General features: G+C 37.3%; 1 protein-coding gene across 1 annotated transcript in view; it reads right to left on the bottom strand.

Annotated features, from left to right (window-relative positions):
- LOC150095256 (uncharacterized) overlaps nucleotides 1-23,614 on the bottom strand; it is a 500,251-nt gene that overhangs the window by 354,429 nt on the left and 122,208 nt on the right. Inside the window, exon 7 of the mRNA XM_090410231.1 lies at nucleotides 10,640-10,803. Coding sequence (XP_090266357.1) covers nucleotides 10,640-10,803 — 164 coding nt within the window. The remainder of the gene's footprint in view (nucleotides 1-10,639; nucleotides 10,804-23,614) is intronic.

The raw sequence follows: 23,614 nt of genomic DNA, 5'->3' as shown, positions 1-23,614 counted from the left end.
ATCAGAACCAAAACTGGCATTCCAATCACAACCACAGACATCGCCTCTATTAACCGAGGCCCACAAAAAAACAAAGAGAGACCACCACCAATCATCGCTTGTTTTACAAGCAGAAGTTTGAAAGAATGGATTCTTGCAGCAAGCAAGAAAACAAGGCCAACAACATTGATCCTAACTGACAAGAAACTGCCAATACCAATCTATATATCTGAACACTGGACTGCATACTTTAAAAATATTTTATACCAGGCAAGGAAAACAAAAACATAGAAAAACTACAAGTCCCTGTGGACTAAGAATTCACAGATATTTAAGAGAAGGAATGAAAACATTTGAGTTTATATAACTGCAAGTGAATCCAACCTACACAGCCTACCAATAGAATACATTAATATCCCCATCCTTAAGAACAGGATTTAAAATTATGTCAAAAAAAAAATGATGGAAAAACAAATTCATTTCAAACATGCAGAAACACTAATACTGGAAATCACAAATAATGACAAACAGTGTCAAATACATCATAAACATAATAAACAGAACCCCAGATAAAAATCCACTCAGGTTTCTGCATGAATTAGAAGCATGGCTATGCATTGAACACCGTACAACATATTGGCTTATCCTAATAGGAGACATTAACATAAATACTCTAGACCAGGGATTCTCAACCTATGGCACGCGTACCATTGGTGGTACGCAAGCCACTGCCGGGTGGTACGAAAACAGATTTGCTTACTGGTACATCTAATATCTTGAATTAAATATAGTGGTACGCCACTGGAAAAGATCGAGAACCCTGCTCTAGACCATGCTTCTTCAAGCACCAACATATACCTTGATATACTAGGTCAGTACAACATAAACCCTACCATGAACTCCCCAACAAGAGAAGAAATACTCAACATTCATTAACATAATCATGCACTGACCATATCAATATACGGGCTCCCATCAATACATACACCTCATCATTAATTAACACCAAAATCGCTGATCACTACTTTGTCTCAGCTTCGTTTCATTACACCACTTCCTCCTTCCCAAAATACTGCAAAACTTTACAAAAGCCATCATAATAAAGAGAATTGTCAAGAACATTATAAAAAATACAGACTGGAATTGCCTACTTAAAATAAATGATTCTGAAACTTTGTATGAGAACTTCCAACTAATGTTCACAGAAATATACAAAAAAAATCAACAAAGCATACACAAACAAGCAACAAACAGACAACAATCCATCGATAAATAGCGACATCTGAAACAGTATTACTGTAAAAGAAAATCTATGGAAAAAACTAAAAAAGTCAGCCAATAATACTAATTTACAAACTTTATACAAAAACACATGAAATTTTTTAGCTATGTGGCCAGTAAGAGGAGAAATGATGTAGAAGAATGATATTGTGGGATAAAAATGGGAATAGAGTGACTGATGCAGAGGACATAATGGAATTGTTCAATGAACATTTTATTGGAGTATTTCATCCTAGAGGAGTCAGTTTTAATGCTAGAGGGATAGGGCTGGTTCAAGGTTTAGAGGTACAGGAGGAGAGTGTGATTCAGATACTGAGTACTCTGGATGTTAGTAAAGCTTGCCGAAAAAGGAAATTGCCATCACATAAATCTTCCAATGCCAGTAACATAAAGTGCTCAAGAAATTTTTGGTACACATTGGAAATGACTCTTTCGTACACAATATGCAGCCTACCTGGACCCACTGCAGTCATACAAGCCCATACCATGACAGAGATCACAAATTTCACTGAACATTTCATGCATTCTTTATCAAATGCTTCTTGCTTAAGATGCCAAACATGTATCCCTTGAGGACCATGGGACACACAAAACATACTTTCATCACTAAAAAGCACCTTTTTCGAGTCCTCTTGACCCCGCGACAGTCTTTACTTATACCATAGCACTCCAGCTTCCTTTTGCTTGGAAGTCATAAGCGACTTCATCTTAGGCACATGTGATTTAAAACCCAATTTATGAAGTCGTCTCAGCAACGTAGATTTAGACATATTCACACCTAGTTATTTCCATCTCCTGTGAAAATACCTTACACTTCAGAAATGGTTTTTCTTTACAATATTCTTCAATCTCCTCTCATCTCTTGATGCAGTTATTACCTTTCAACTGCTATTGCAACAATTACTGCGAAAATTCTGGTTATTAGAATACTGTCTCAATACTTTAATCACGCTTGCTTGAGAACATTTCAGTTCCTTAGCTATAAATTGTTGAGTACTTTGGCCTTCTTTGTGTAGAGACACCATACAAACTTCATAGCTTCCGATATGTTACTTGTTTGATCCATGTTTAGCAAATGATTAACTTAAGTCCATGCGTGAATGATTCCTCACACAGAAGTCAATCCCACAGCTACTAAAATATATGCTTTTTCTATGTTCTCCTTAACACCAATCAGAAAAATTTGGAATATTGTAATATTTTGAACCACATTAAAAATTATTCTAATATTGTGAATGTTTTCAAATAACAGTTTTCTTATAATTTATATTACATTTTTATGTGTTTAGATGGTTATATAATCTACATAGTCCACAGATTTAGATGATGCTAATTCATATTTGGTAATAATTATTTTCTATGCAATAAATTAGAATTCAACAAACATTTTCAACAAATCTTACAACAAAAACATTCAACAAATCATTGAACAAATTTTCTTTGATTATTCTACTTTTTTTGATTCGGAGATGTACTCTTGTTCTTTCTAAATCCAACCTGAAGGTCAGAAAAATTGGATTCCATTTTTTCTTCAGTATGTGAGAGCAAGCCATCTAAAAATATTTTGCTTAGATGACTGCTGAGGTAAAATGTCTTAAAATTATTGAACTTTTTGCTATTTCCTTTTTGATTGGGAATAAGAATAACTGTGGGCCAATCTTTTGGCCACACTTTTGGCATTAACAATAGGTTCTCCCCTCTTATGATGAGATATTGACAATTCCTGCTTTATCCTGTTTTTCATCTTAAGATACTTCTTCTCCAAGTATAGAATAATCACATTTATGTTATCATTTGGACAATTCCTGCTAAATTTCGTGGTCCAAGCTATTAACACATTTCAGTAGTTCAGTAGAACAATCATACTTTTCAAATTTTTTCATAATCAGTAATATTTATTCCATTCTCATCTTCAATTATTCACTCTTACAAACAAAAGACTTTGTTAATTTCTTAATTATCTAGTATGCCATTGTATAGTTATTATTATGACTTTGCTAAGAAGCTAAACATCTCAAAGGTCATTTAAGTTTCAATTTCATTCATTTTCCATATAGCCACAATGTTCATTTTTTTTTAATAAGGTATATTTCTCTGTTCAAAAAAAAAAAAAAAAAAAAAGGTAGAAATTATCATTATCATTCTGCTGTTTATGATTTTGATACACAACAGTGAAATGATATCAGTAATTTCTACTCTTTCTTGAACAGTACAATATACCTTCTTAAAAAATTAAATAAAAATAAAAAACATGACTACATAGAGAATGGACAAAATTGAAATTTGAGAGAGCTTTGAGAATAAGAAGTTATTATTATAATTTTATTATTATTAATTATTATTATTATTATTATTATTATTGTACAGGCACATCCATGGAGTCTGAAGACTCATCAAGGGAGAACCAAACTATCGATACAATTGTACCTCTCCTTGAACCCATTAACAGAAAAAATGCAAACAACTGATTCTAGTAACCCATTCGACTCATTCACAACTCTCCAAACAAAAAAACTAGTCCTCATGCCCCTAACTAACCCACACTTTTACTCAAATTCCAAGGATGACCTCTTCTTCTGCCCTTCTAGCCAAGTGCTGAAATATTTCCTGTGTCTTAATCTTATAAAATGCTTTATTATTATTATTATTATTATTATTATTATTATTATTAAGAGAGACTTTCGGGGAGGCCACATGCTACACACACCAGCTATCATACTTATTCGTGAATTCAGTCACACTGCTTGCACTCACAACATCCAATCGCAATCCATTCCAATCACGCACCACCCTATGAGAGAAAAATCTAGCCCTCAATCCTTTCTTAGCAGCATTCATTCTCAGCTTCCAAGGATGCCCTCTTGTCTTTTCTCCACCCACCAAAAAATGACAAATTCCATCGACTGAAATCCTGTTTGACCCTTTCTTTCTCAATCATATCACTCTGCTTTCTCCTGTTTACTAGTATCTGCAGTCTACAAATTCTCAATCTGTCTTCATAATCAGCATTCCACAATCCCAATATTTTTAATACTCTCCTTTGCACTCTCTCACTGTATCAGAATCACAATGGAAACCAAGCGGCCAGACCTGCACACAATAGTCCAAGTGAGGTCTTATCAAGGCCTTGTAAAGATGCAAAATGACATCCTTATCTTTACACGTTAAAGTTCGTTTCAAGAGTGCAATTATCTTTTGATTTGTATTTGCAATCTGTACTACACGGACCCTGAACTTCAACTTGCTATCTACTAGCACTCCAAGATCTCTAGCCTGATCAGTTTCTTCTAGCATAATCTCACCAATATAATATTATTATTATTTGTGACACCTCCAAGGAGTCCAAAGACTCATCATGAGAGGACACCCACTGTACAGTATTTCTAACACTACACTGAACTTCTACTACCAATCAACTACATCAATGCCATCTACTGCCCACCACAACCAGTATTTTCTGTCTGTAAATTGCACGTGTCTGAATGGCTAATTTGTCTATATGCGAGATGAGAAACCCGAGTTTCCAGGAGAAAAACCCTGCTATCTCTGTAAGAGATCGGGTAACTCACCTTCAATTGAAAAAAAGTCCACATAAAGATTCCTCCCATCACAACAAGAATCTAACTTAGGCCTTTTCTAATCGAAGGGTGCAAAGTACCGTCATTCTACCAATTGCTATGGAGGCACTATACTCTCATATATGCGACGTTGGATATCTAATCTCGCCAAAGTGAATGACTTTACATTTACTGACATTGAACTGACATTTATTTTCCCATGCCCAGAATTCCAGCCTATTCAAATCATTCTGCAAGTACTGCTTGGAAGCATTCCTGAGTGCCCTACCTATCTTTGCATCATCAGCAAATGTTGTATGTCACTTGTCAAATCCTTCCCGATATCATTAATGTACAGATTGAATAACAGTGGACCAAGCACTGATCCTTGTGGTACACCACTGGTTATCTTAAAGTTTGCAAACTCATACCCCCCCCCCCATATGCCACTTATTGATATCTGTCAGTCAGCAATCCTCTTATCCATGCTAATATTCTATAATCCAAACCCATATTCTCCAATTTATGTAATAGTCTACCATGCTATATTCTGTCAAAAGTTTTAGCAAAATCCAAAAGTATCATGGTGTATCCATTCCCTTTGTCTAGTTCAATGGTAACATTGCTATAGAATGTGAGTAAGTTGCTAAAACATGACCTTTCCCTAGAAAACCCATGTTGCCCATTGCAAAGTAGAGATTCACTGGCAACTCATTTCGGAATGTGAACCCTAACCAATTTTTCCAAAATCTTCACCACCACTCCTGAGATACTGATTGGTCGATAGTTGGATATATCAGTCTTTGCACCACCCTTATGCAATGGAATTACTATACATTCTTTCCATTCTGCAGGAACAGAAAAAAGTAACTGTTTCTTTTTGTAACTTTTGCAACTCTCAAATCCTCAATACGGAGCATTCCACAGACCACTCAATATCTTGGTCACTCACTTCTGAATCTTATCCACCACTTTCTCATCCCCCAGAAATCCAGATAACCAGACCTGATCACAGTAATCCAGATGTTGACATATCAATGCCTTATAAGAGAAAAAGAACTCCTTATCTCTTACTTGTTAGTGTGTTCTTCAAAAGTCAAGTAATCTTATGAGCTACCTTAACAACCTTAGCAATATGTCCTCTAAACTTCAGCTCTCTGTCTACCACACCCCTAAATCATGCTCCATCTATTTCTTGGAGTACAGTTCCATCAATGTGGTACACAGCTTTTGCAATCTATTTATCCCAAAATGCATAACTTTACATTTCTCCACATTAAACTGACCTTTAATGTGACCCATTATCTTTTACATATACTAACAGCCTATTAAATCATCCTACAAGCTCTCCACTTTGCTTTGATTCACTATTACCTAATTTTGCATCATTAGCAAATAACTGATTTTTAGTCTTTTTTCAACCAGTTCCCTGGCTGTTTACTTTTCTTGTTTAATCATTTATCAAGTGTAAGCAAACAAAGTTTGTGCATGAAGTATCTTCATGACTGGCTTGCATATATAGAGGCTGTAGACTCCACATCGATTACCTCAGTCTCATAATACATTATGCCTTTGTGGTATGCATCTCGGGAATTGGATATCTGGCTTGTGAGAGAGGAGGAGGTATGTGTGTGTTTAAAGTGCAGGCAGTGGGAGGAAATAAATGCAGCAGATATCTCAATAACCGACATTGTTGCTCCAGGAACTGGAAATGAATACAGGAAGATGAGTAGAGTGATAGGAGAGAATGAAGAAAAAAATGTGAATGAGAAAATAATAGTTGATAGTGTAGAAGGCGTGAGTGACTGTGAAAGTTTAGGAGATGGTTTTGTTTGGGAGAGTGAATTTTGATTTAGAGTGACTGACCTGCAGAGGGAGTATAGAGGAGCTGAAAGAGGAGGTGGAATATCTTGGGAGAAGTATGATAAGTATGAAAGATGAGATTAGGAAAATGGAAGAGATAAATGCAAATCAAATCGAAGTAGGGGAGAGAGAGAGTTTTGGGAATGATAGGAGAGGAGAGAAATTTGTGAATGATAAAAGAGGAGAGAATGCAATTGGATGTGGAAATGGAAATGGAGAGAGAGGTATGGGAGTGCTAGAAGAGGAGAAAATAGACAGTAGGAGAGAGAGAGAGGTATGGGAGTGCTAGAAGAGGAGAAAATAGACAGTAGGAGAGAGAGAGAGGTATGGGAGTGCTAGAAGAGGAGAGAATGGAAACAGCAGAAGAGAAGCAATGAGAGAGAGGTATGACAGTGCGAGGAAAGAATGGAAACAGTAGGAGAGATGGAATGAGAGAGAGGCATGGGAATGCTAGAAGAGGAGAGTATGGAAACAGTAGGAGAGACAGAATGAGAGAGAGGTATGGGAGTGCTAGAAGAAGAGAAAATGGAAACAGTAGGAGAGAGGGAATGAGAGAGAGGTATGGGAATGAAAGAAGAGGAGAAAATGGAAACAATAAAAGAGAGGGAATGGTAAGAGGTATAATGTATGGGGACTCAATGATCTGTGGTGTTCAAGATAGGATGCATGAGGAGTGTTTGCCAGGAGGAACGATAGAAAGGGTGGTTTTGGCAGTTAAGAGAGGTGAAAGGGTGGATGAGATGATTGTGATGGTGGGAACAAATGACTTGAGTGGTGGTGTAAATAGGGCAGTGAAAGATATGAGATTATTGCTTGAGGTGGTACGAAAGAAGACACAGAGAGGAAAGATAGTGTGTGTGTGTTTCCTAGGTATGATAATGACGAACTGAGCAGAAGAGCAGTAATATTGAATGACATAATAGCTAGAATGTGTGACAAGAGAGGAATATGTGGATGCGTGGAGCGTTTGAGGACAGAGAGGAATTGTATGCAAGAGACCACCTACATTTGAATGAGGAAGGACTTAGGCATCTGGAGAGATTGCTGTTCTGAAAATATCAATGTGTCCCAGGGAGGATGGTAGAAGGGGTGGCCCCTTGTGAGAAGGGGGACGACATCAGGTAACACTGAGCCTAGTGGAGTCTAGAAGGGATAATGCTTGGTATAGAAAAAACGGCATTTATATGCTATATACTAATGCCAGGCGTATCTAAAATAAAGTAGAGGAATTGGTGGGGCAGATGGCATCAGCCTGGCCAAAAATTATTGAAATCACTGAGACATGGTTGACAGAGGATATAATAAGTGGAATAGAAGTCGCAGGGTACAGCATTTTTTGGTAGGATAGGAAGGGAAAGTGTGGTGGTGGAGTACTGCTTATGATAAGTGACGACCTATGTCCTCTAAGAGTGGAGACTTTGGAAGGCGGTGACACAACATGTAATAGAGGGAACAAGAGGTTCAAGAGTTTTGGATTTGGTTATAGCATCAGGGGAATTGATAATAACTGAGATGACGTCTCTCCCACCAGTTGGAGAGAGTGACCATATGGTTTTGACTTGGAAAATGAATATATGTGCAGGAGTATCAAAGAGACAGGAACGTATGTGGAATTATAAGGCAGGTGATTATAATAGTCTAATACGTCAACTTGGGGAAATTTCATGGAGGGAGGAATTGGAAGGCCATGATATCATTAGTGCGTGGGAAATTATGAAAGAATATTTGTTAGCAGCAATACTAAGTTGTATACCATGAGTGAACAAGAGGACGCAATATGGAGTAAAGTGGATGACAAATAAGATTAAACAGCAATTGCATGCGAAAAAGAGGCTGTGGAAGAGATATAAGGAGACAGGTGAAGAGAAAATGCATGAAGATTATAAGACACAGGCCAGAAGAGTGACTAGTATGGTAAGGAAGATGAAACTGGAATATGAGAGGAGATTAGCCATCAGATTCAATGAAAATCCTAAGGAATTTTTTAGATATGTGGCCAGTAGGAGGAGAAATGACTGTGGAAGAATGATATTATGGGATAAAAATGGGAATAGAGTGACTGATGCAGAGGACATAGTAAAATTGTTTAATGAACACTTTATTCAAGTATTTCATCCCGGAGGAGTCAGTTTTAATGCTAGAGGGATAGGGCAGGTTCGAGGTTTAGAAGTACAGGAGGAGAGTGTGTTTCAAATACTGAGTACTCTGGATGTCAGTAAAGCTGTGGGACTGGATGGTATTTCACCATGAGTTTTGAGAGAATGTACTAGGGAACTGACAGTGCCTTTGACCTGGCTTTTCAATGAAAGTCTGGCTGCAGGAAAGGTGCCCATGGAGTGGAAGGTAACATAGTGCCATTGCATAAGGGTGGTAGCAGACTGGAAGTATCTAATTATAGGTCAGTTTGTGTGTCATCAGTAGTTAGTAAGATCTTGGAGAAAGTAGTGAAGGACCATATACAGCATTGGGCAGATGAAGGTAATGTTATCTGTGAAAGTCAACATGGATTTGTGAAGGGGTGCTCTTGTTTTAGCAATATGCTAGCCTTTTATGATAAAGTTACAAGAGCATTAGATGAGGAAAAGGCATATACTGCCATTTTCTTAGACTTAGCGAAGGCATTTGACAGGGTGCCACATGATAAGCTGATATTTAAGTTGCAGTACATGGGTCTGGATGTCAGATTGGTCAACTGGATTCAGGATTGGCTGTCCGATAGGTATCAGAGAGTTGTGTATAGTGGGGGCAGTTTCAAGGAAGCAGAGGGTTACAAGTGGGATCCCACAGGGCTCAGTACTGGGACCTATATTGTTTAACCTTTATATCAATGACATTGTCAGTGGATTGCAAGGGGATATTCAGTTGTTTGCATATGATGCAAAGCTGGGAAGGATTATTAGTAATATTGCAGATGCGGCAGCCCTGCAAGAGGATTTGAATAAGCTAGATAGATGGGCAAATGAATGGGGGATGTCGGTTTAATGCAGCAAAATGTAAGGTCTTGAGGTTTGGGAAACATCGATGGGACACTGCATACTCTATGGGAGGAGTTATACTGGAGGAAGCAGGATAGACAAGAGATCTGGGGTTGATGATTGATAGAAACCTGAAATTTAGGGGACATATTGCAAAGGTGGTGAAGGTAACACAGAGGATTGCTGCAATAATGAGAAGGACACTGACTTGTAAAGATAAAAGGGTTATCATTCTGTGGTATAAGACTCTGATCAGACCACACTTAGACTATTGTTCTCAGATTTGGTCTCCAGGATTTGAAGGGGATAAAATAACTGTGGCAAGGGTACAAAGGCGGAAAACAAAGATAGGTTCAGGACTGTACAATGTTAGTTATGAGGATCGGCTGAGGGAATGTGGACTGCAGAGTTTGGTGGATAGAAGAAGGAGAGGTGATATGATTGAGACTTTTAAACTGTTTGAAGGGTGGTTACAGTGTTGACACTAGGGAGTTCTTTTGCTTGGTTTGAACAGAGGGAAGGAGCGATGACAAGGCCATCCCTGGAAGTTACGAAAGGAAACCGTGCACAAGAAGGTGAGGAGTGGTTTCTTTTCATGGAAGGTGGTTGAACCATGGAATGCATTGCCTGATGGAGTAGTGAGAGTGAGAATGATCCATCAGGCAATGGACCATTCTCACTCATTCTGAGTTTAAGGAGTGGTATGATAGACTTTGTGTTTCTTAGTGGGGGGGGGGGACCTCCCCTCGATGAGTCTTGATAGACTTTGTGTTTCTTAGGAAGGACCTCCCACGATGAGTCTGTTTACTCCATGGAGACCTGGATAATAATAATAATTAATAATTAATTAATAAGTTAGTTAGGGCCAGAGGTGTTTCACTTACTCCCATTGAGAATAAAAGCCATTAGAGGATTTTTTTTAAAACAAACAATGAAAGATTGCATTCGTTTCAAAGCTCAACATGTATAATGTAAAATACTCACCTCAAATACACTAAGGTCATCAATCAAGGGTTGAAAGTATGCAAAATCAATTACTTGATCAAGCACGATATTGTTATTCAAAATAGTAATATTTCCTGCTACTTCAATGCGTATGGGAATGTACTCTATTAAAGACTTAAATGGATTTGTCCAGGTTGCTGAATCTATGAATGAGAGAAATTACAGCATACAAAGATTTTTTTTAAATTATACACTTCAATTTAGCTATATAAATAAAAACTCAGAAATTTATGGAACAGTATGAGAAATGAGCAAAAGTTGCTCTCAAGTCTGTATAGTGATGATTTGTTGCTGTACAACTGCCAATATGCATATGCTCATAATTAGGCTTAATGGAATGAATACAGCACTGAGCAATAATTAAATACAGGTTTAATCATTCTGATATTTCATCTCTGTCACACAGACATTTTCTGGGATACAATATAAACATTGTAATGACACACAAAATATTAAATGGAAGAAGCCAGTCTAGAAGCCTAAAGTCCTATCAGGAATTACTTACTAATATAATAACGGAATTAACTCACGTAAATTATTCTTTATTCGTAGAATTTTCGCCTGAGTATCACAGGCATCATCAGTACTGGTGCAAAGGCTAATTAAACAATAACTGTTATATTCACAAAGCGCCACCTAAGTAGCTAAGGTTAAATTTCCTAAATTTATTTTTAAAAAAAAAATTTTTTTTTTTAATATATCTACTCTCTGTATATAAAAAGATAAGTCTAAATTTTAAATGTTTTTATGTCACGTTTTTTGTCTCCAGCTTACCAGCCCGGAACTCGGGGGGGTTGGATGCCATAGGTGCCAGGGAGACAGAGCAATAATTATGTGGGGGCAAAGCAACAATATATATAATTACAAGTTAGGAAAGATTTGCTGATTTATAGAGTACTATCTCCCACAGGGGGGAAAGACGTAGACCATTGGATCTGTTTAGGTTAGGGAAGTGAAGTAACGTTTCACGTGTTTCTTTGTAAAGCCATTCCATTAGGAACCGACTTTTGTGAATGACTTTTGTCTTCTTCCACTGAACTCTATGTCTGGTGTTGATGGCATGCACTGCAAGTCCTGACTGTTCAGGTTCAAGGTACTGGATATACGACTTGTGTTCTTTTAACCGGATCAGAGCAGATCTTCCTGTTTGTCCGAAATATGATAACCCACAAAAGCAGGGAATCTGGTAGACACCTGGATAGCAGAGATGTGGGAGCTTGTCCTTTGGAGACATGAGGAATGTGGAGATTTTTCTGACAGGTCGAAAAGCCACACAAATATTTAGTTGTTTTAACACTTTAGCTATGTGTTTGCTAATGCCTTGTACATAGGGGATAGGTATACGTGTAGGTTCTTCTGTATTTGAAGAGAATGCTGGAGCACGACTACTTAAAGCTCTTTTTATGAAGGAATTCTTATAACCATTGGATATGAAGGAGGAATTAATATACATTGTAATTCTTTTTGTAATAGTTCTTCTGAAGAACAAAGGGAGTGGGCTCTATGAACTAGTGTTTTTATGGTACTTGTCTTTTGACTGGGATGGTGATATGATTCAGCATGGATGTACTGGCCTGTATGAGTCTCCTTCCTATAGACTGTAAATTGTAAGTTACCATCTGGTTGGTGAAGAATTAAGAGGTCTAGAAAGGCCAACTGCTTATTTACTTCTAGGGTGAACTGGATCCTTGGATGAAGTGCATTTATTTTTGAGAGAAACTGTTGTAATTCTTCCGAAGTGCCCTTCCATATGGCAAATATGTCGTCCACATATCTGAACCACAAGTTAGGTCTGGGTGTAATTGTCAAAGATACGTTATTCGAAGTGCTCTACTTCATACAGCACCTCGAATAAAGACTGGCAATAGCAGGAGATATTGGATTACCCATCGCTGTTCCTTCGATTTGTTGGTATAACGGGTTTTTGAAGCAAAAATAACCGGACTTTATTACAAATTCAAATAATTTGACTATGTCTGGAGGCAATTCTTGGTGTAGTAATTCAATTAGTAAGTAATATGTCTACTCATGGCATTTCCTTACTGAATCTTATCAGGAATGCCCCCTATGGGGGGGGGGCTACTGGCTAACCTCAGATATTGGGGAGGAGTTCTAAGAATTAATGTTTCCCAAATCTTGGGAAGGCTTATGTAACCATGTTTATTTCAATTATGTTGGGTTTTTTTAAATCTGCTGCTAATTCTAAAAAAAGTCTTTCAAGTTTGTATTTACTGTGATGATAATAGTTATATAGTAGTTTTTTCTATTAGATTCTGTATAAAAGATCCAAGGCATGGTCAGTTAGCCCTGATTGACCATAATTGTGGCGGTCAATGTATTTCTTGTGTTCTTTAAGGTGGATGTTGGCACATCTACTAGTTGGTCCATATTATGACAAGTTGAAAGAACAAGAAGACCTTGTAAACACCTGGAACATAGAGGGGAAAGAGTGCATTGTTAGGAGAGTGAACAAGGACCATCAATTTCAAATTAGATTTGAAAGTAGCGCAGATGTATTTCTTTAAAGTTCTGGCTACTTTGTCCAAGGTGTCCCGCATATAGAAAATAGTAATAGCATTATTATTGTTAATGCTAGACCTTCATGAAGTCAAATGCTCACTGCAGAAAGTATACACACCATGGAACACAAAGCTCATCAAACTATGCCTTAAAATCCTTCAATGTACTCGCATTCACTCCACTCTCACACAATGCATTCCATTCAACAATCACTATACATGCAAAGAACCTGTTCCTCACTTCTTTGCTCACACCCTCCTTATACAGTTTCCAGGGATGGCCTCTTGATCTACTTCCCAATTCTATGAAAAATATCCAAATTAACCTGATAATTTATTTGATACAATCATATCCCCCTCTCCTCCTCCTCCCATTCATGAGGATTTGAAAATTGTATTCCCTCAATCTGTCATCATGCCTCACATTCCTAGGTCATCATGCCTCACATTCCCAGTTACCTCCTTCATGGATCTGCTCTAGCCCTTTTCTTATCCCCATGTAAACTAAGTGACTAAATCTGTGCACAGAAATCCATATTAGACCTCATCAATGCCTTACAAAATGGAACCATAGCCTCTTTATTTCTGCACATTAAGGTGCTCCACATCACTGTGCATCCATATCACTTCAAGATCTCTACCTCCTTTAAAATATCTTCACCAAGCATATAGTTTGCACACCATCAGTGCTTACCAAATTTCAGAACATTTTGCAACATTTAACTAAAAGCTCCACTCACTTGCCTACTCAATACAATCTATTCAAATCCTCCTTTATGGCTCCAACATCAGTTTGACTCCCCAGTTTTGACTTGAAACCACATCCTTATCTCTGCTGGTCATTATCTTTCTGATTACTACAACAATCTGCAAGATAGTCTTCACTGATTTTGCAAATGTGTCCCTCACACTGATTCCCCGTAAATAACCCATCATCCCAAGATCTCTTTCCTTCTTCAGTATAGTCTCAACAGTAGAGTGTGTAGGTTCAGCTCTGAATACCAAAGGTTAAACTTTATTCAAAAATGAAACTAAGTGTACAATTTTAGACTTTACACTAAGTTTAGAGTTTAACTCTGTACTTAGTCACATTAAACTTGCATTTCACTTCACCTCATCTCAATTCTTTCTCAAGTAATGGAAAGAACCATCAACACTCAACCTCTATACTACCTTGAAGACTTTCATCTAATAAATGACTGACAGTATGGATTCAATCACTGTCGATCAACAGGGGATCTACTACCCTATGTCACCCATCTTTGGACAAACATCATGGAAAGATTTACCAAATCTTAAGTGGTACACTTGATATCACTAAGGCTTTTGACCAAGTTTGACACAAAAGTCTATTAAGTAAACTCCCATCATTTGGCCTGCCCCTGGCTTCTGAAATTTGGTAGCCAGCTTTATGGTCAGATGCTCACTTCAAGTAATGGTGGATGGCTCCTTATCTTTTATCTATACAACTAATGTTGAGGTCCCACTGGCTCTGCTCTTTTACCCATCCTCTTCTTTCTATACATAAATAATCTGCTCCAGTTGACTGCCAATCCAGTATGCAGTTTTGCTGATAACTGCACATTTCACTCCTTTTCATTTGACAAAACTTACAAAGCACAAATTACTACAACTTCCATAACTCTAACCTCTGCTAACTTAATTTCTGATCTTCAAAACATTGTCAACTTCAATGCTAGCAAAACAGAGCTTTGCATTATTATTCACAAAAAGGAATCCTGTTCTTCCAATTTTACCCTTGACAATACTCAAATCTCTATTCAAAATGAGATGTACTTTCTTGGAATAACTCTAGCCTTAAATCTCTCTTGGCATAAACATATCACAAATATTGCCTCCTCTGAATCCATAAAAAAAGTGGGCTGGCTTTCCCTTTTGCTCGAGGCATTACTTGAACTCCAAACAGCTGCTAACTCTATAAAAATCACAACTCCACCCAACTATTGAATACTGCTCTCACATCTGGGGATGATACCCCTAGAGCTCCCTGAAAATACTGGACTCTGTACAGGAAAGAGAAGTTAGATTGATTGACCACTCCTCTCTCTCACTAATACACTCCACTCACTTTTGCACAGGCATTCAGTCTCCACAGCTTGCATCTTCTATAAATACTTCTAAGGCTGCTGTTCATCAGAAATAGCACCAATAATTCCTTCACCCTCTTGCATATCTGTCCACACTTGTGCAGCAACTAACCAACACCCCTCTGATATTTCAACTCCAAACTCAGAGAACAGATTTATCTTCTTCATTATTCATTACTTCCACTGCTGTCATCTGGAACAGTCTTCTGCTATGTGTTTACCAAAGAATATAATCTACAGCTTTTCAAATCAAATGTGAATAAGTTTCTTATTGCCCAACTAGCATATTATAAGTTAACCAACATCTTGTGGATGGGTTCTCCATATATACGAGGGTTGTTCGATAAGTCCATGCAAAAATGAAGAAAACAATTTTTTTTGGGGCAAACATTTTTTATTTTTCAATATAGTCTCCTTTGAGGCCTATACACTTAGTCCAAAGAGGTCAAGTTTTTGAAAATCTCTTTGCTGCCAGCCATGTTTTCACATTTGGAAACAGATAGTAGTCAGAGGGAGCCAAATCTGGAGAGTAGGGGGAATGTGAAAGGACTTCATAGCGTAAATCGAACAATTTTGTGGTCACAATTGCATAAGAGTTTTGATCCAGTGTGAGAAAATGCAGCACCCATCTTGTGGATAGGTTTCTCATATGTAAATGTTCATGTAAAATATTATGTATGCAGTCATTTGAGATGCCCACAGCCTTAGCAATTTTATGCACCTTCACCCTTCTATCATCCATCACCATATCATGGATTTTTTTCAAAGATTTCTGGAGTAATGACCTCAGCAGGGTTTCCAGAACATTCAGCATCACTTGTGCTCATATGGCCACTTCAAAAGTTACTAAACCACTTATAAATAGTTCTAATCAAAGGTGCAGACTCACCATAATGTTTATCAAGCTTAGCTTTGGTTTCCTGAGCCGTTTTGCCTTTCAAAAATCACTACTCGATAATGTTTAATGATTAAACATTTTCATGTAGTGATTAAACACGATAATGTTTAATCACTACACGAAATTCTTTCTCATCCATTTTTTTCACAAATCACGGTACTTGATCGAATCAAATGAATGCCAAACACAGAGTAATAGATCTATCTGACTGAAACATAGTGTGTGATCCTCCAACAGTTGCCAGCAACTAAAAATAACCTCGATACGTACTGGTGGTGCCATCTCTTAGACTTTGCATGGACTTATCGAACAGCCCTCGTATATAAATTAAAAAAAAACAACCTGACATACTTGTTTGTTCACTTTTATAGCCTATTCCCAAATGACCTCCTGAACAGCCATTACACAGCACTTCTAATAACTCTCTCCAGATTCATATCATCTGCAAACTGCATATTCCCTTGCAGTTCATTCACAATATCTTTAACATAAAGTTTGAGCTGAGCAGCAACCATCTCAGCACTAAATCCTATGGAATCACACTTGTTCTCTTCTTCTTCCTTTATTAGTTTGCTTTTCTATACTCACTGATACAGTATCTTTTTTTTATGTGACTTTCGCCCATGAAAGGTTTGAAGACCTATTATACACTGGTACTGTTGATGGGCTATGGATATTTTTTTTTCTATTTTATATATTTTATAATTTTATATATTTTTTGTATTTATTCCCACTTCAATGCTCCAATAAGCAAGGTGATGGTCTCACACTGGATGATGAAGTTCATCTCTCACCTAAAGTATCATCTAAAGGCTCATTCAATGTGTGGGAGATAGCCAACTGCCAATCCAATCAACTCTAGATGATAATCTGGACCCATTTGTTTAATTTAAATGTCAACTTGTCATACAGCAACCTGCCAAATGTAATGACAAAATCCAGAAATATCACAGTATATGCATTCCTCTTATCAACTATTCTTATAACCTTATTATAAAATGTGACCAGATTATTAAAACAGCACTGCTGTCCTTTAACAAATCCATGCTGGTCTCTAAAGAATTTCACTTATCCGTCACATCACATTCCTATCTATAAGTCTAATTTTTTTTTTAAAAAAATCTTACCTATCAATGGACAAATGCAACTGGTGTATAGTTTGATGCTTCCATTTTAGCACCACCTTTAATATAACAGCAGTTTGTCACATTCATTGAACCATATCATTCCGCATCCTGAGGAAACAACCAATTGCAAAACTTATTAAATGACTAGGTCAGTAGCCCTGTTAGTTCCTTAGCGCATTCTCTTAAATATATTATGAAATTTCATCTATATCCACTAAATGCCTTGTTGGCATCAAGAGTACTTACCATTCCAAATACATCCATTTTGTTCATTTACAAGTCATCAACCCATCCTGGGAATTAAACTTGTTCCACCAGAATGAAATACTCCAATGAAACAATCATTGCAATAGTTCTATCATGTAATCTGCAAGTCATCCAATCACTTTTTCCATCCAGCAAAGTCCTTTCATAATCATTCCTCCTCCTCCTCCTATTGGCTGCATAACCAAAAGAACTCACTCCAGGATATTCCACAGTATGCAGTACTAGTTTCCCTTGTATACTAATTTTCACTTCCTTGCTATATTCCTGTCACATTCCTTAAATCTTTTATTTACTTTCAATCAAATAGGAACTGCCTTGTAGCTCCTATTTGATAATTCTAGTCATTCATTTTACTCCAAACCTATTTAATCTCCCTGTTGTAAAAATACAAACTATTGCTGTCAAAATTAGATATATTTGAACTCCCATGCAATATCTTTTTGTTCAAAGTTGTCCTTCCATTGTATAGCCCTTATGTGCTCTTAAGTCTTCGTGATAACCTGCCTTGTAATTGCACATTAATCCTTTTCTTATTGATAATTTGACATGCCTACTAACAGTTTTCAAGAAATTAGGACAACACGATTACGCATTTTCCAATGAGGAATGCACTCTACCATGATTGCATTCTACACTGTGAATGAGATTACACCTCATTTACAATAATGTCCTTTGATGCTATGGCTAAATCCAAAACTTGACTTTCATGTTTTCATGATTCCTCCATTACATCCTACCTGAGAAAATTGTCACCTAAGAACTCAGGAAAGTCAATTTCCTTAAAGCAAGATATTGATTCCACTTTCCAATCCATGTCCATGAGTTGAAATCTCCATTACAATTATGTACCTTGTATCAACTGACATTATTTTTTTAAACAATGCTCACTCACCATCCTTTACTTTCACCAGCTTATGTCAACCTTCAAACTAAATATTCTGCATTGCCCATATCTGCATCACACCATACTCTCTCAAAGCCAATAGAACCATTTCTCTTCTGGTTCTTCCCTCTGAATAGATACATCTACTATCACAAGTAATATTTTATGGCCTGTTTTTCTTCTGAATATGCCTGTCAAGATATTATTCTCTGCGAACACCAAGTTTCACTAATACCTTAATCTTTGATTAAAGTGAATCAATCATGATCACAAAATAACTCTTATTTTTAATACTCCTTAGTATTTGCATGGAGATAAAAGTAGTGCACTGCTAGTACAGTAAAACCTTGATATACCAGACTAATTTGGGCGTGGAGTGTCCATTAAATCCGAAAGTCCGTTATATAATAAAGTAGATTTTCCGAATGCGTATGTTAAAAAATTGACAAATTAGCTAATTTACATGTTTTTACTTATGTAGAATCTCCAAATGCTACATATGGTCTACATTATTATATGGAGTGGAGACATGGACACTCTCCAATCTGAGTGTGAAAAAACTGGAGGCCTTTGAAATGTGGATGCTGCAAAGAATTATGAGAATATCATGGAAAGACAAAAAGACAAATGAAATGGTACTAGAGATAGCAGGTGTAAACAGGAGCCTGATGAAAGAAATTAAAAAGAGGAAAGTCAGATATTTTGGACATATTCTGAGACATAACTGCCTACAAAGGACACTTCTCGAAGGAACTGTTGAGGGAAAGAGAAAGAGAGGAAGACATAGACTGGAGTGGATGAAAAATATAGAAGACTGGACCTATCTCTCATATGAGGAATGCAGCAGAGAAGTGCAGAATAGGACATGGTGGAGACACATGGTAGTCAATCTCCTGGAGGGAGAAGACACCTGACAGGACAGGACTTATGTAGAAACTTTTATGTAATTAAAATTAAGTACTGTATCTATGACTGTATGTATTTCTATATGTAAAGTTTAATTTGACAGACACTCCCGAATCCAACTTTTGTATGACTTATAATTTTTGATTTAACATTAAATTAACTCTTTTCTGTTTGTCCATTTTAAGATTAGGATTACAAAGATGTGTTTTACCATTCATACATATCAAATTTTAAATTTATTTTGAATAGATCTATAAAATGTGTACGTACATAAACCATTCGCCGCAAGTGAACAAATCACACTAATGGGCGTGGCTTAGTGCATGTCAGAACATCAGCTGGCACATGTTAAAACTGACGCAGAAAGTCATGCCATGCGACAAAAGAACCAATTACAGCACGATTGGTGTAATCATGTGCTAATCATTTTGCCGAACATGTTTTATGAGCAGTGACTCATTTATGTCGGCTAAATTACTACAGTGTTTTCCAATGTATGATGGCCTATTCGTCAAAATTTGTTAAAAATAACAGAAAATTAATAACAAAAAAACCCAGTTAATTTAATTATAAGCACATCTTGGTTAAAAGCATTTTAAAATTAACAGGATGTTAATTTTCACATGTGACATATGGACCAGAAATTTTGTCCATTAAATCCGAAGTCCATTAAATTGAGGTCCGTAAAATCGAGAGTTTACTGTATTCCTAATAGATCTCCTCAGTCTCCGCTCTTCCTATGACATGCCACAAAATCTCCTATTATCCAAACTACAGTCCTCACCAGAAGTCATGGTAGAAGATAACAGGAATGGTTTTTTTTCCAGAATCAACACACTCACATGCTCAGAAAATATCAACCTTCTCCATAAGAATGCACCCATACCTGTTCAAATGCAATCCATCAATCTACTCCATATAACTGTCTCATTCCTTCACATTCCCAATATCATTCTTTATCACTCATCTCCTCATGTCCTCATATCATACCAATGAAGCAGACTTGCCATCCTTTCTATTACATTCACCTGATGCATAAGCTCTAACATTAATCTTTTGCTCTTTGATAAGAGTTTATCTTGGGTCATTTGTATCAACAAAATCAATCATTTTGTTGATACAAATTGATTTTTCATCATTGCAATTTTCATCATTCTTCCAAGCAAACATCCTCTGACATCCTGTCTTGCACATCCAGAATCTTCATATGCACTCATCATTCTCTCCTTTTCCAAATTTTCATCTTCTTCACACTTCCACTTTCCCTCCGTCCCATTCTTTTTCTTTCACTTCCTCATAAGTTTTTGGGATACCTCCACTTCTTCCTGTTGTTGCACTTTCATTCCTACTCTTTTTTACCTGCTTGATTAATTTCTTAAGTGCACCACTTCTTTTCTCACTTCATCTCATCCATTTCTTTCTCTACGCACTGATTTGCACAGTCAAATCCAGCCATGATTACTCTAATCAACACTGCAGTTACTCACTTTGGATCACACAATCATCAGATCCAAACTCATTTCTGTGTTATCCTCAATCACACTCATAAGTTTTTGGGATACCTCCACTTCTTCCTGTTGTTGCACTTTCATTCCTACTCTTTTTTACCTGCTTGATTAATTTCTTAAGTGCACCACTTCTTTTCTCACTTCATCTCATCCATTTCTTTCTCTACGCACTGATTTGCACAGTCAAATCCAGCCATGATTACTCTAATCAACACTGCAGTTACTCACTTTGGATCACACAATCATCAGATCCAAACTCATTTCTGTGTTATCCTCAATCACACTACTTCAATCTCTCATTTCTAAGGCTTGAGTAATGCACTCATCTACACATCTGTAATAAGTGAGAATTTTTAGATGACAAATATAAAAAAAAAAAAAAATCAGCTAACGCCTTTTTATTCCCGTATACAGGAGTAGGCAAGGCCATTTAGCCCTATCTAACTTTTGGAGACTGAGTGGGCAGTTCAATCTCCACTATCTCTGGTACCCAATCAGAGATAGATGACCCAAGGCTATCACTAATTAAGCAGTACGCAGTGAAGAGAGACGGCTCAAACGTGCCGCCATCTAGTGGTCCCTAATCCTAACACAATATATTTAATGTCTGAAATAATGTGGGTTCTACGGTCGATTTTCTTGAGTTTACAGGATGAAAAACCCGAGTTTCTGGGAGGAAAATCCAGCTTGCCCATGCCAGAGATCGACTAACTCGGGAACCAGTCGAAAAAAGGCTTAGAAAAATTTCCTCTAGTCGCCGACTAGACTCGAAACCAAGTCTTCCTTAGTGCGGCCAAGCGCCGTAGTATGCAAACGCCACATCCACTGAGCTACACAGGCTCAAATATAAAAAAAAAAAATAAAAATAAAATCTCAGAAGAGGAGTTCCTATTTACTCATCAGTTTTATTTATGTAATGCAGATTCTGTTTCATGTTGTATATCATGAACAGTTTCTTCTATATTTATCTTACTTATTGCACCTATTGAACACTTGTTTCATTGATTATTATTGATTTTGTCATAATAAATACAAGCACTAAGAGAACAGGATGTGCACACATAATTTTATCTTTAGAGAGTGATGCAGATGACCATTAGGATCACCTTCCTTTTATATGCCCAACTAATTTGTCTAGATATTTCACAATCAATGCTCTCTACATTCCCTGCCAGGCAAGACAGGATATTTAGTGGGGTGTTGCTACAGACCCAGGAGTACAGAGGGTGGAGACCAGCAAATGTTTAGACATTTGAGTTTGGCAAGTGCAAGAAGAATGATTGTCATGGGAGATTTTAACTACAGTAGTATAAACTGGGGAGAGGAAGATGCATATAGCAATAAGGGAATGGAATTTCTAGAATTCTTGAGGGACAAATGTCTTAGGCAACATGTAATAGAGGGAACAAGAGATTCAAGAGTTTTGAATTTGGTTATAGCATCAGAAGAGTTGATAATAACTGAGATGACATCTCTCCCACCAGTTGGAGAGAGTGACCATATGGTTTTGACTTGAAAAATGAATAGACATGCAGGAGTATCAAAGAGACGGAACGTATGTGGAATTATAAGGCAGGTGATTATAGTAGTCTAAGATGTCAACTTGGGGAAGTTTCATGGAGGGAGGAATTGGAAGGCCAGGATATCATTAGTGCATGGGAAATTATGAAAGAATATTTGTTAGCAGCAATGGTAAGTTGTATACCACGAGTGAACAAGAGGACACAATTTGGAGTAAAGTGGATGACAAACAATATTAAACAGGAACTGCATGCAAAAAAGAGGCTATGAAAGAGATATAATCAGACAGGTGAAGAGAAGATGCATGAAAAGTATAAGACACAGGCCAGAAGAGTGACTAGTATGATAAGGAAGACGAAACTGGAATATGAGAGGAGATTAGCCCTAAGATCCAAAGAAAATCATAGAGAATTTTTTAGATATGTGGCCAGTAGGATGAGAAATGACAGTGGAAGAATGATATTATTATTGTTATTATTATTATTGTTCCGGGCAACTCTAAGGAGTCGACAGACTCATCGAGGGAGGCCCTAACATCATGTCAAGAACAACTATTCGACATTGACACAGCATCTATCATACCTTGCCTTGAACTCATTCACGGTCGTAGCACCTACAACAGACTCTGGAAGCTTATTCCACTCATTCACCACTCTCCAAGTAAAAAACCTAGCTCTAACTCCCTTGTCAACCACGCTCTTTCCCAGCTTCCATGCATGGCCCCTAGTCCTCCCACCACCAGTCATATTTTCAAAAATATATTCTGGATCAATCTTATAGAAACCCTTCAGTAATTTGAATGTCTCAATCATATCACCCCTCCTTCGCCTATTGTACAATCTCTGCAACCCACAAATCTTCAACCTATTCTCATAAGGTTCATTCCACAGACCTTCTATCATCTTGGTCACTCATCTCTGGATCCTCTCCACTTCCTCCCCATCACGAAGAAACCCTGGTGCCCATAACTGGGCACAGTAGTCCAGATGGGGTCTTATCAAGGCTCAATACAGAGGAACAACAACTTGTTTGTCTCTGCATGTTAAAGTATTTTTCAGAAGCCAAGTGATTTGATTTAGCCAATTTTGCTAAACTTTAATTCCCTATCCACCAACACCCAAATCTCTGGCCTCATCAATCTCCTGGAGTACGGTTCCACCAATGCGATATACTGCTGCTATTCTTTTCACCCCAAAGTGCATAACCTTACACTTTGC

Source organism: Typopeltis vanoorti, chromosome 20, assembly GCF_054136105.1.
Source record: "Typopeltis vanoorti isolate ZY-2024b chromosome 20, IOZ_Tvanoo_1.0, whole genome shotgun sequence".
Lineage (NCBI taxonomy): Eukaryota > Metazoa > Arthropoda > Arachnida > Uropygi > Thelyphonidae > Typopeltis > Typopeltis vanoorti.
This window is presented reverse-complemented; position numbering and strand designations above follow the sequence as displayed.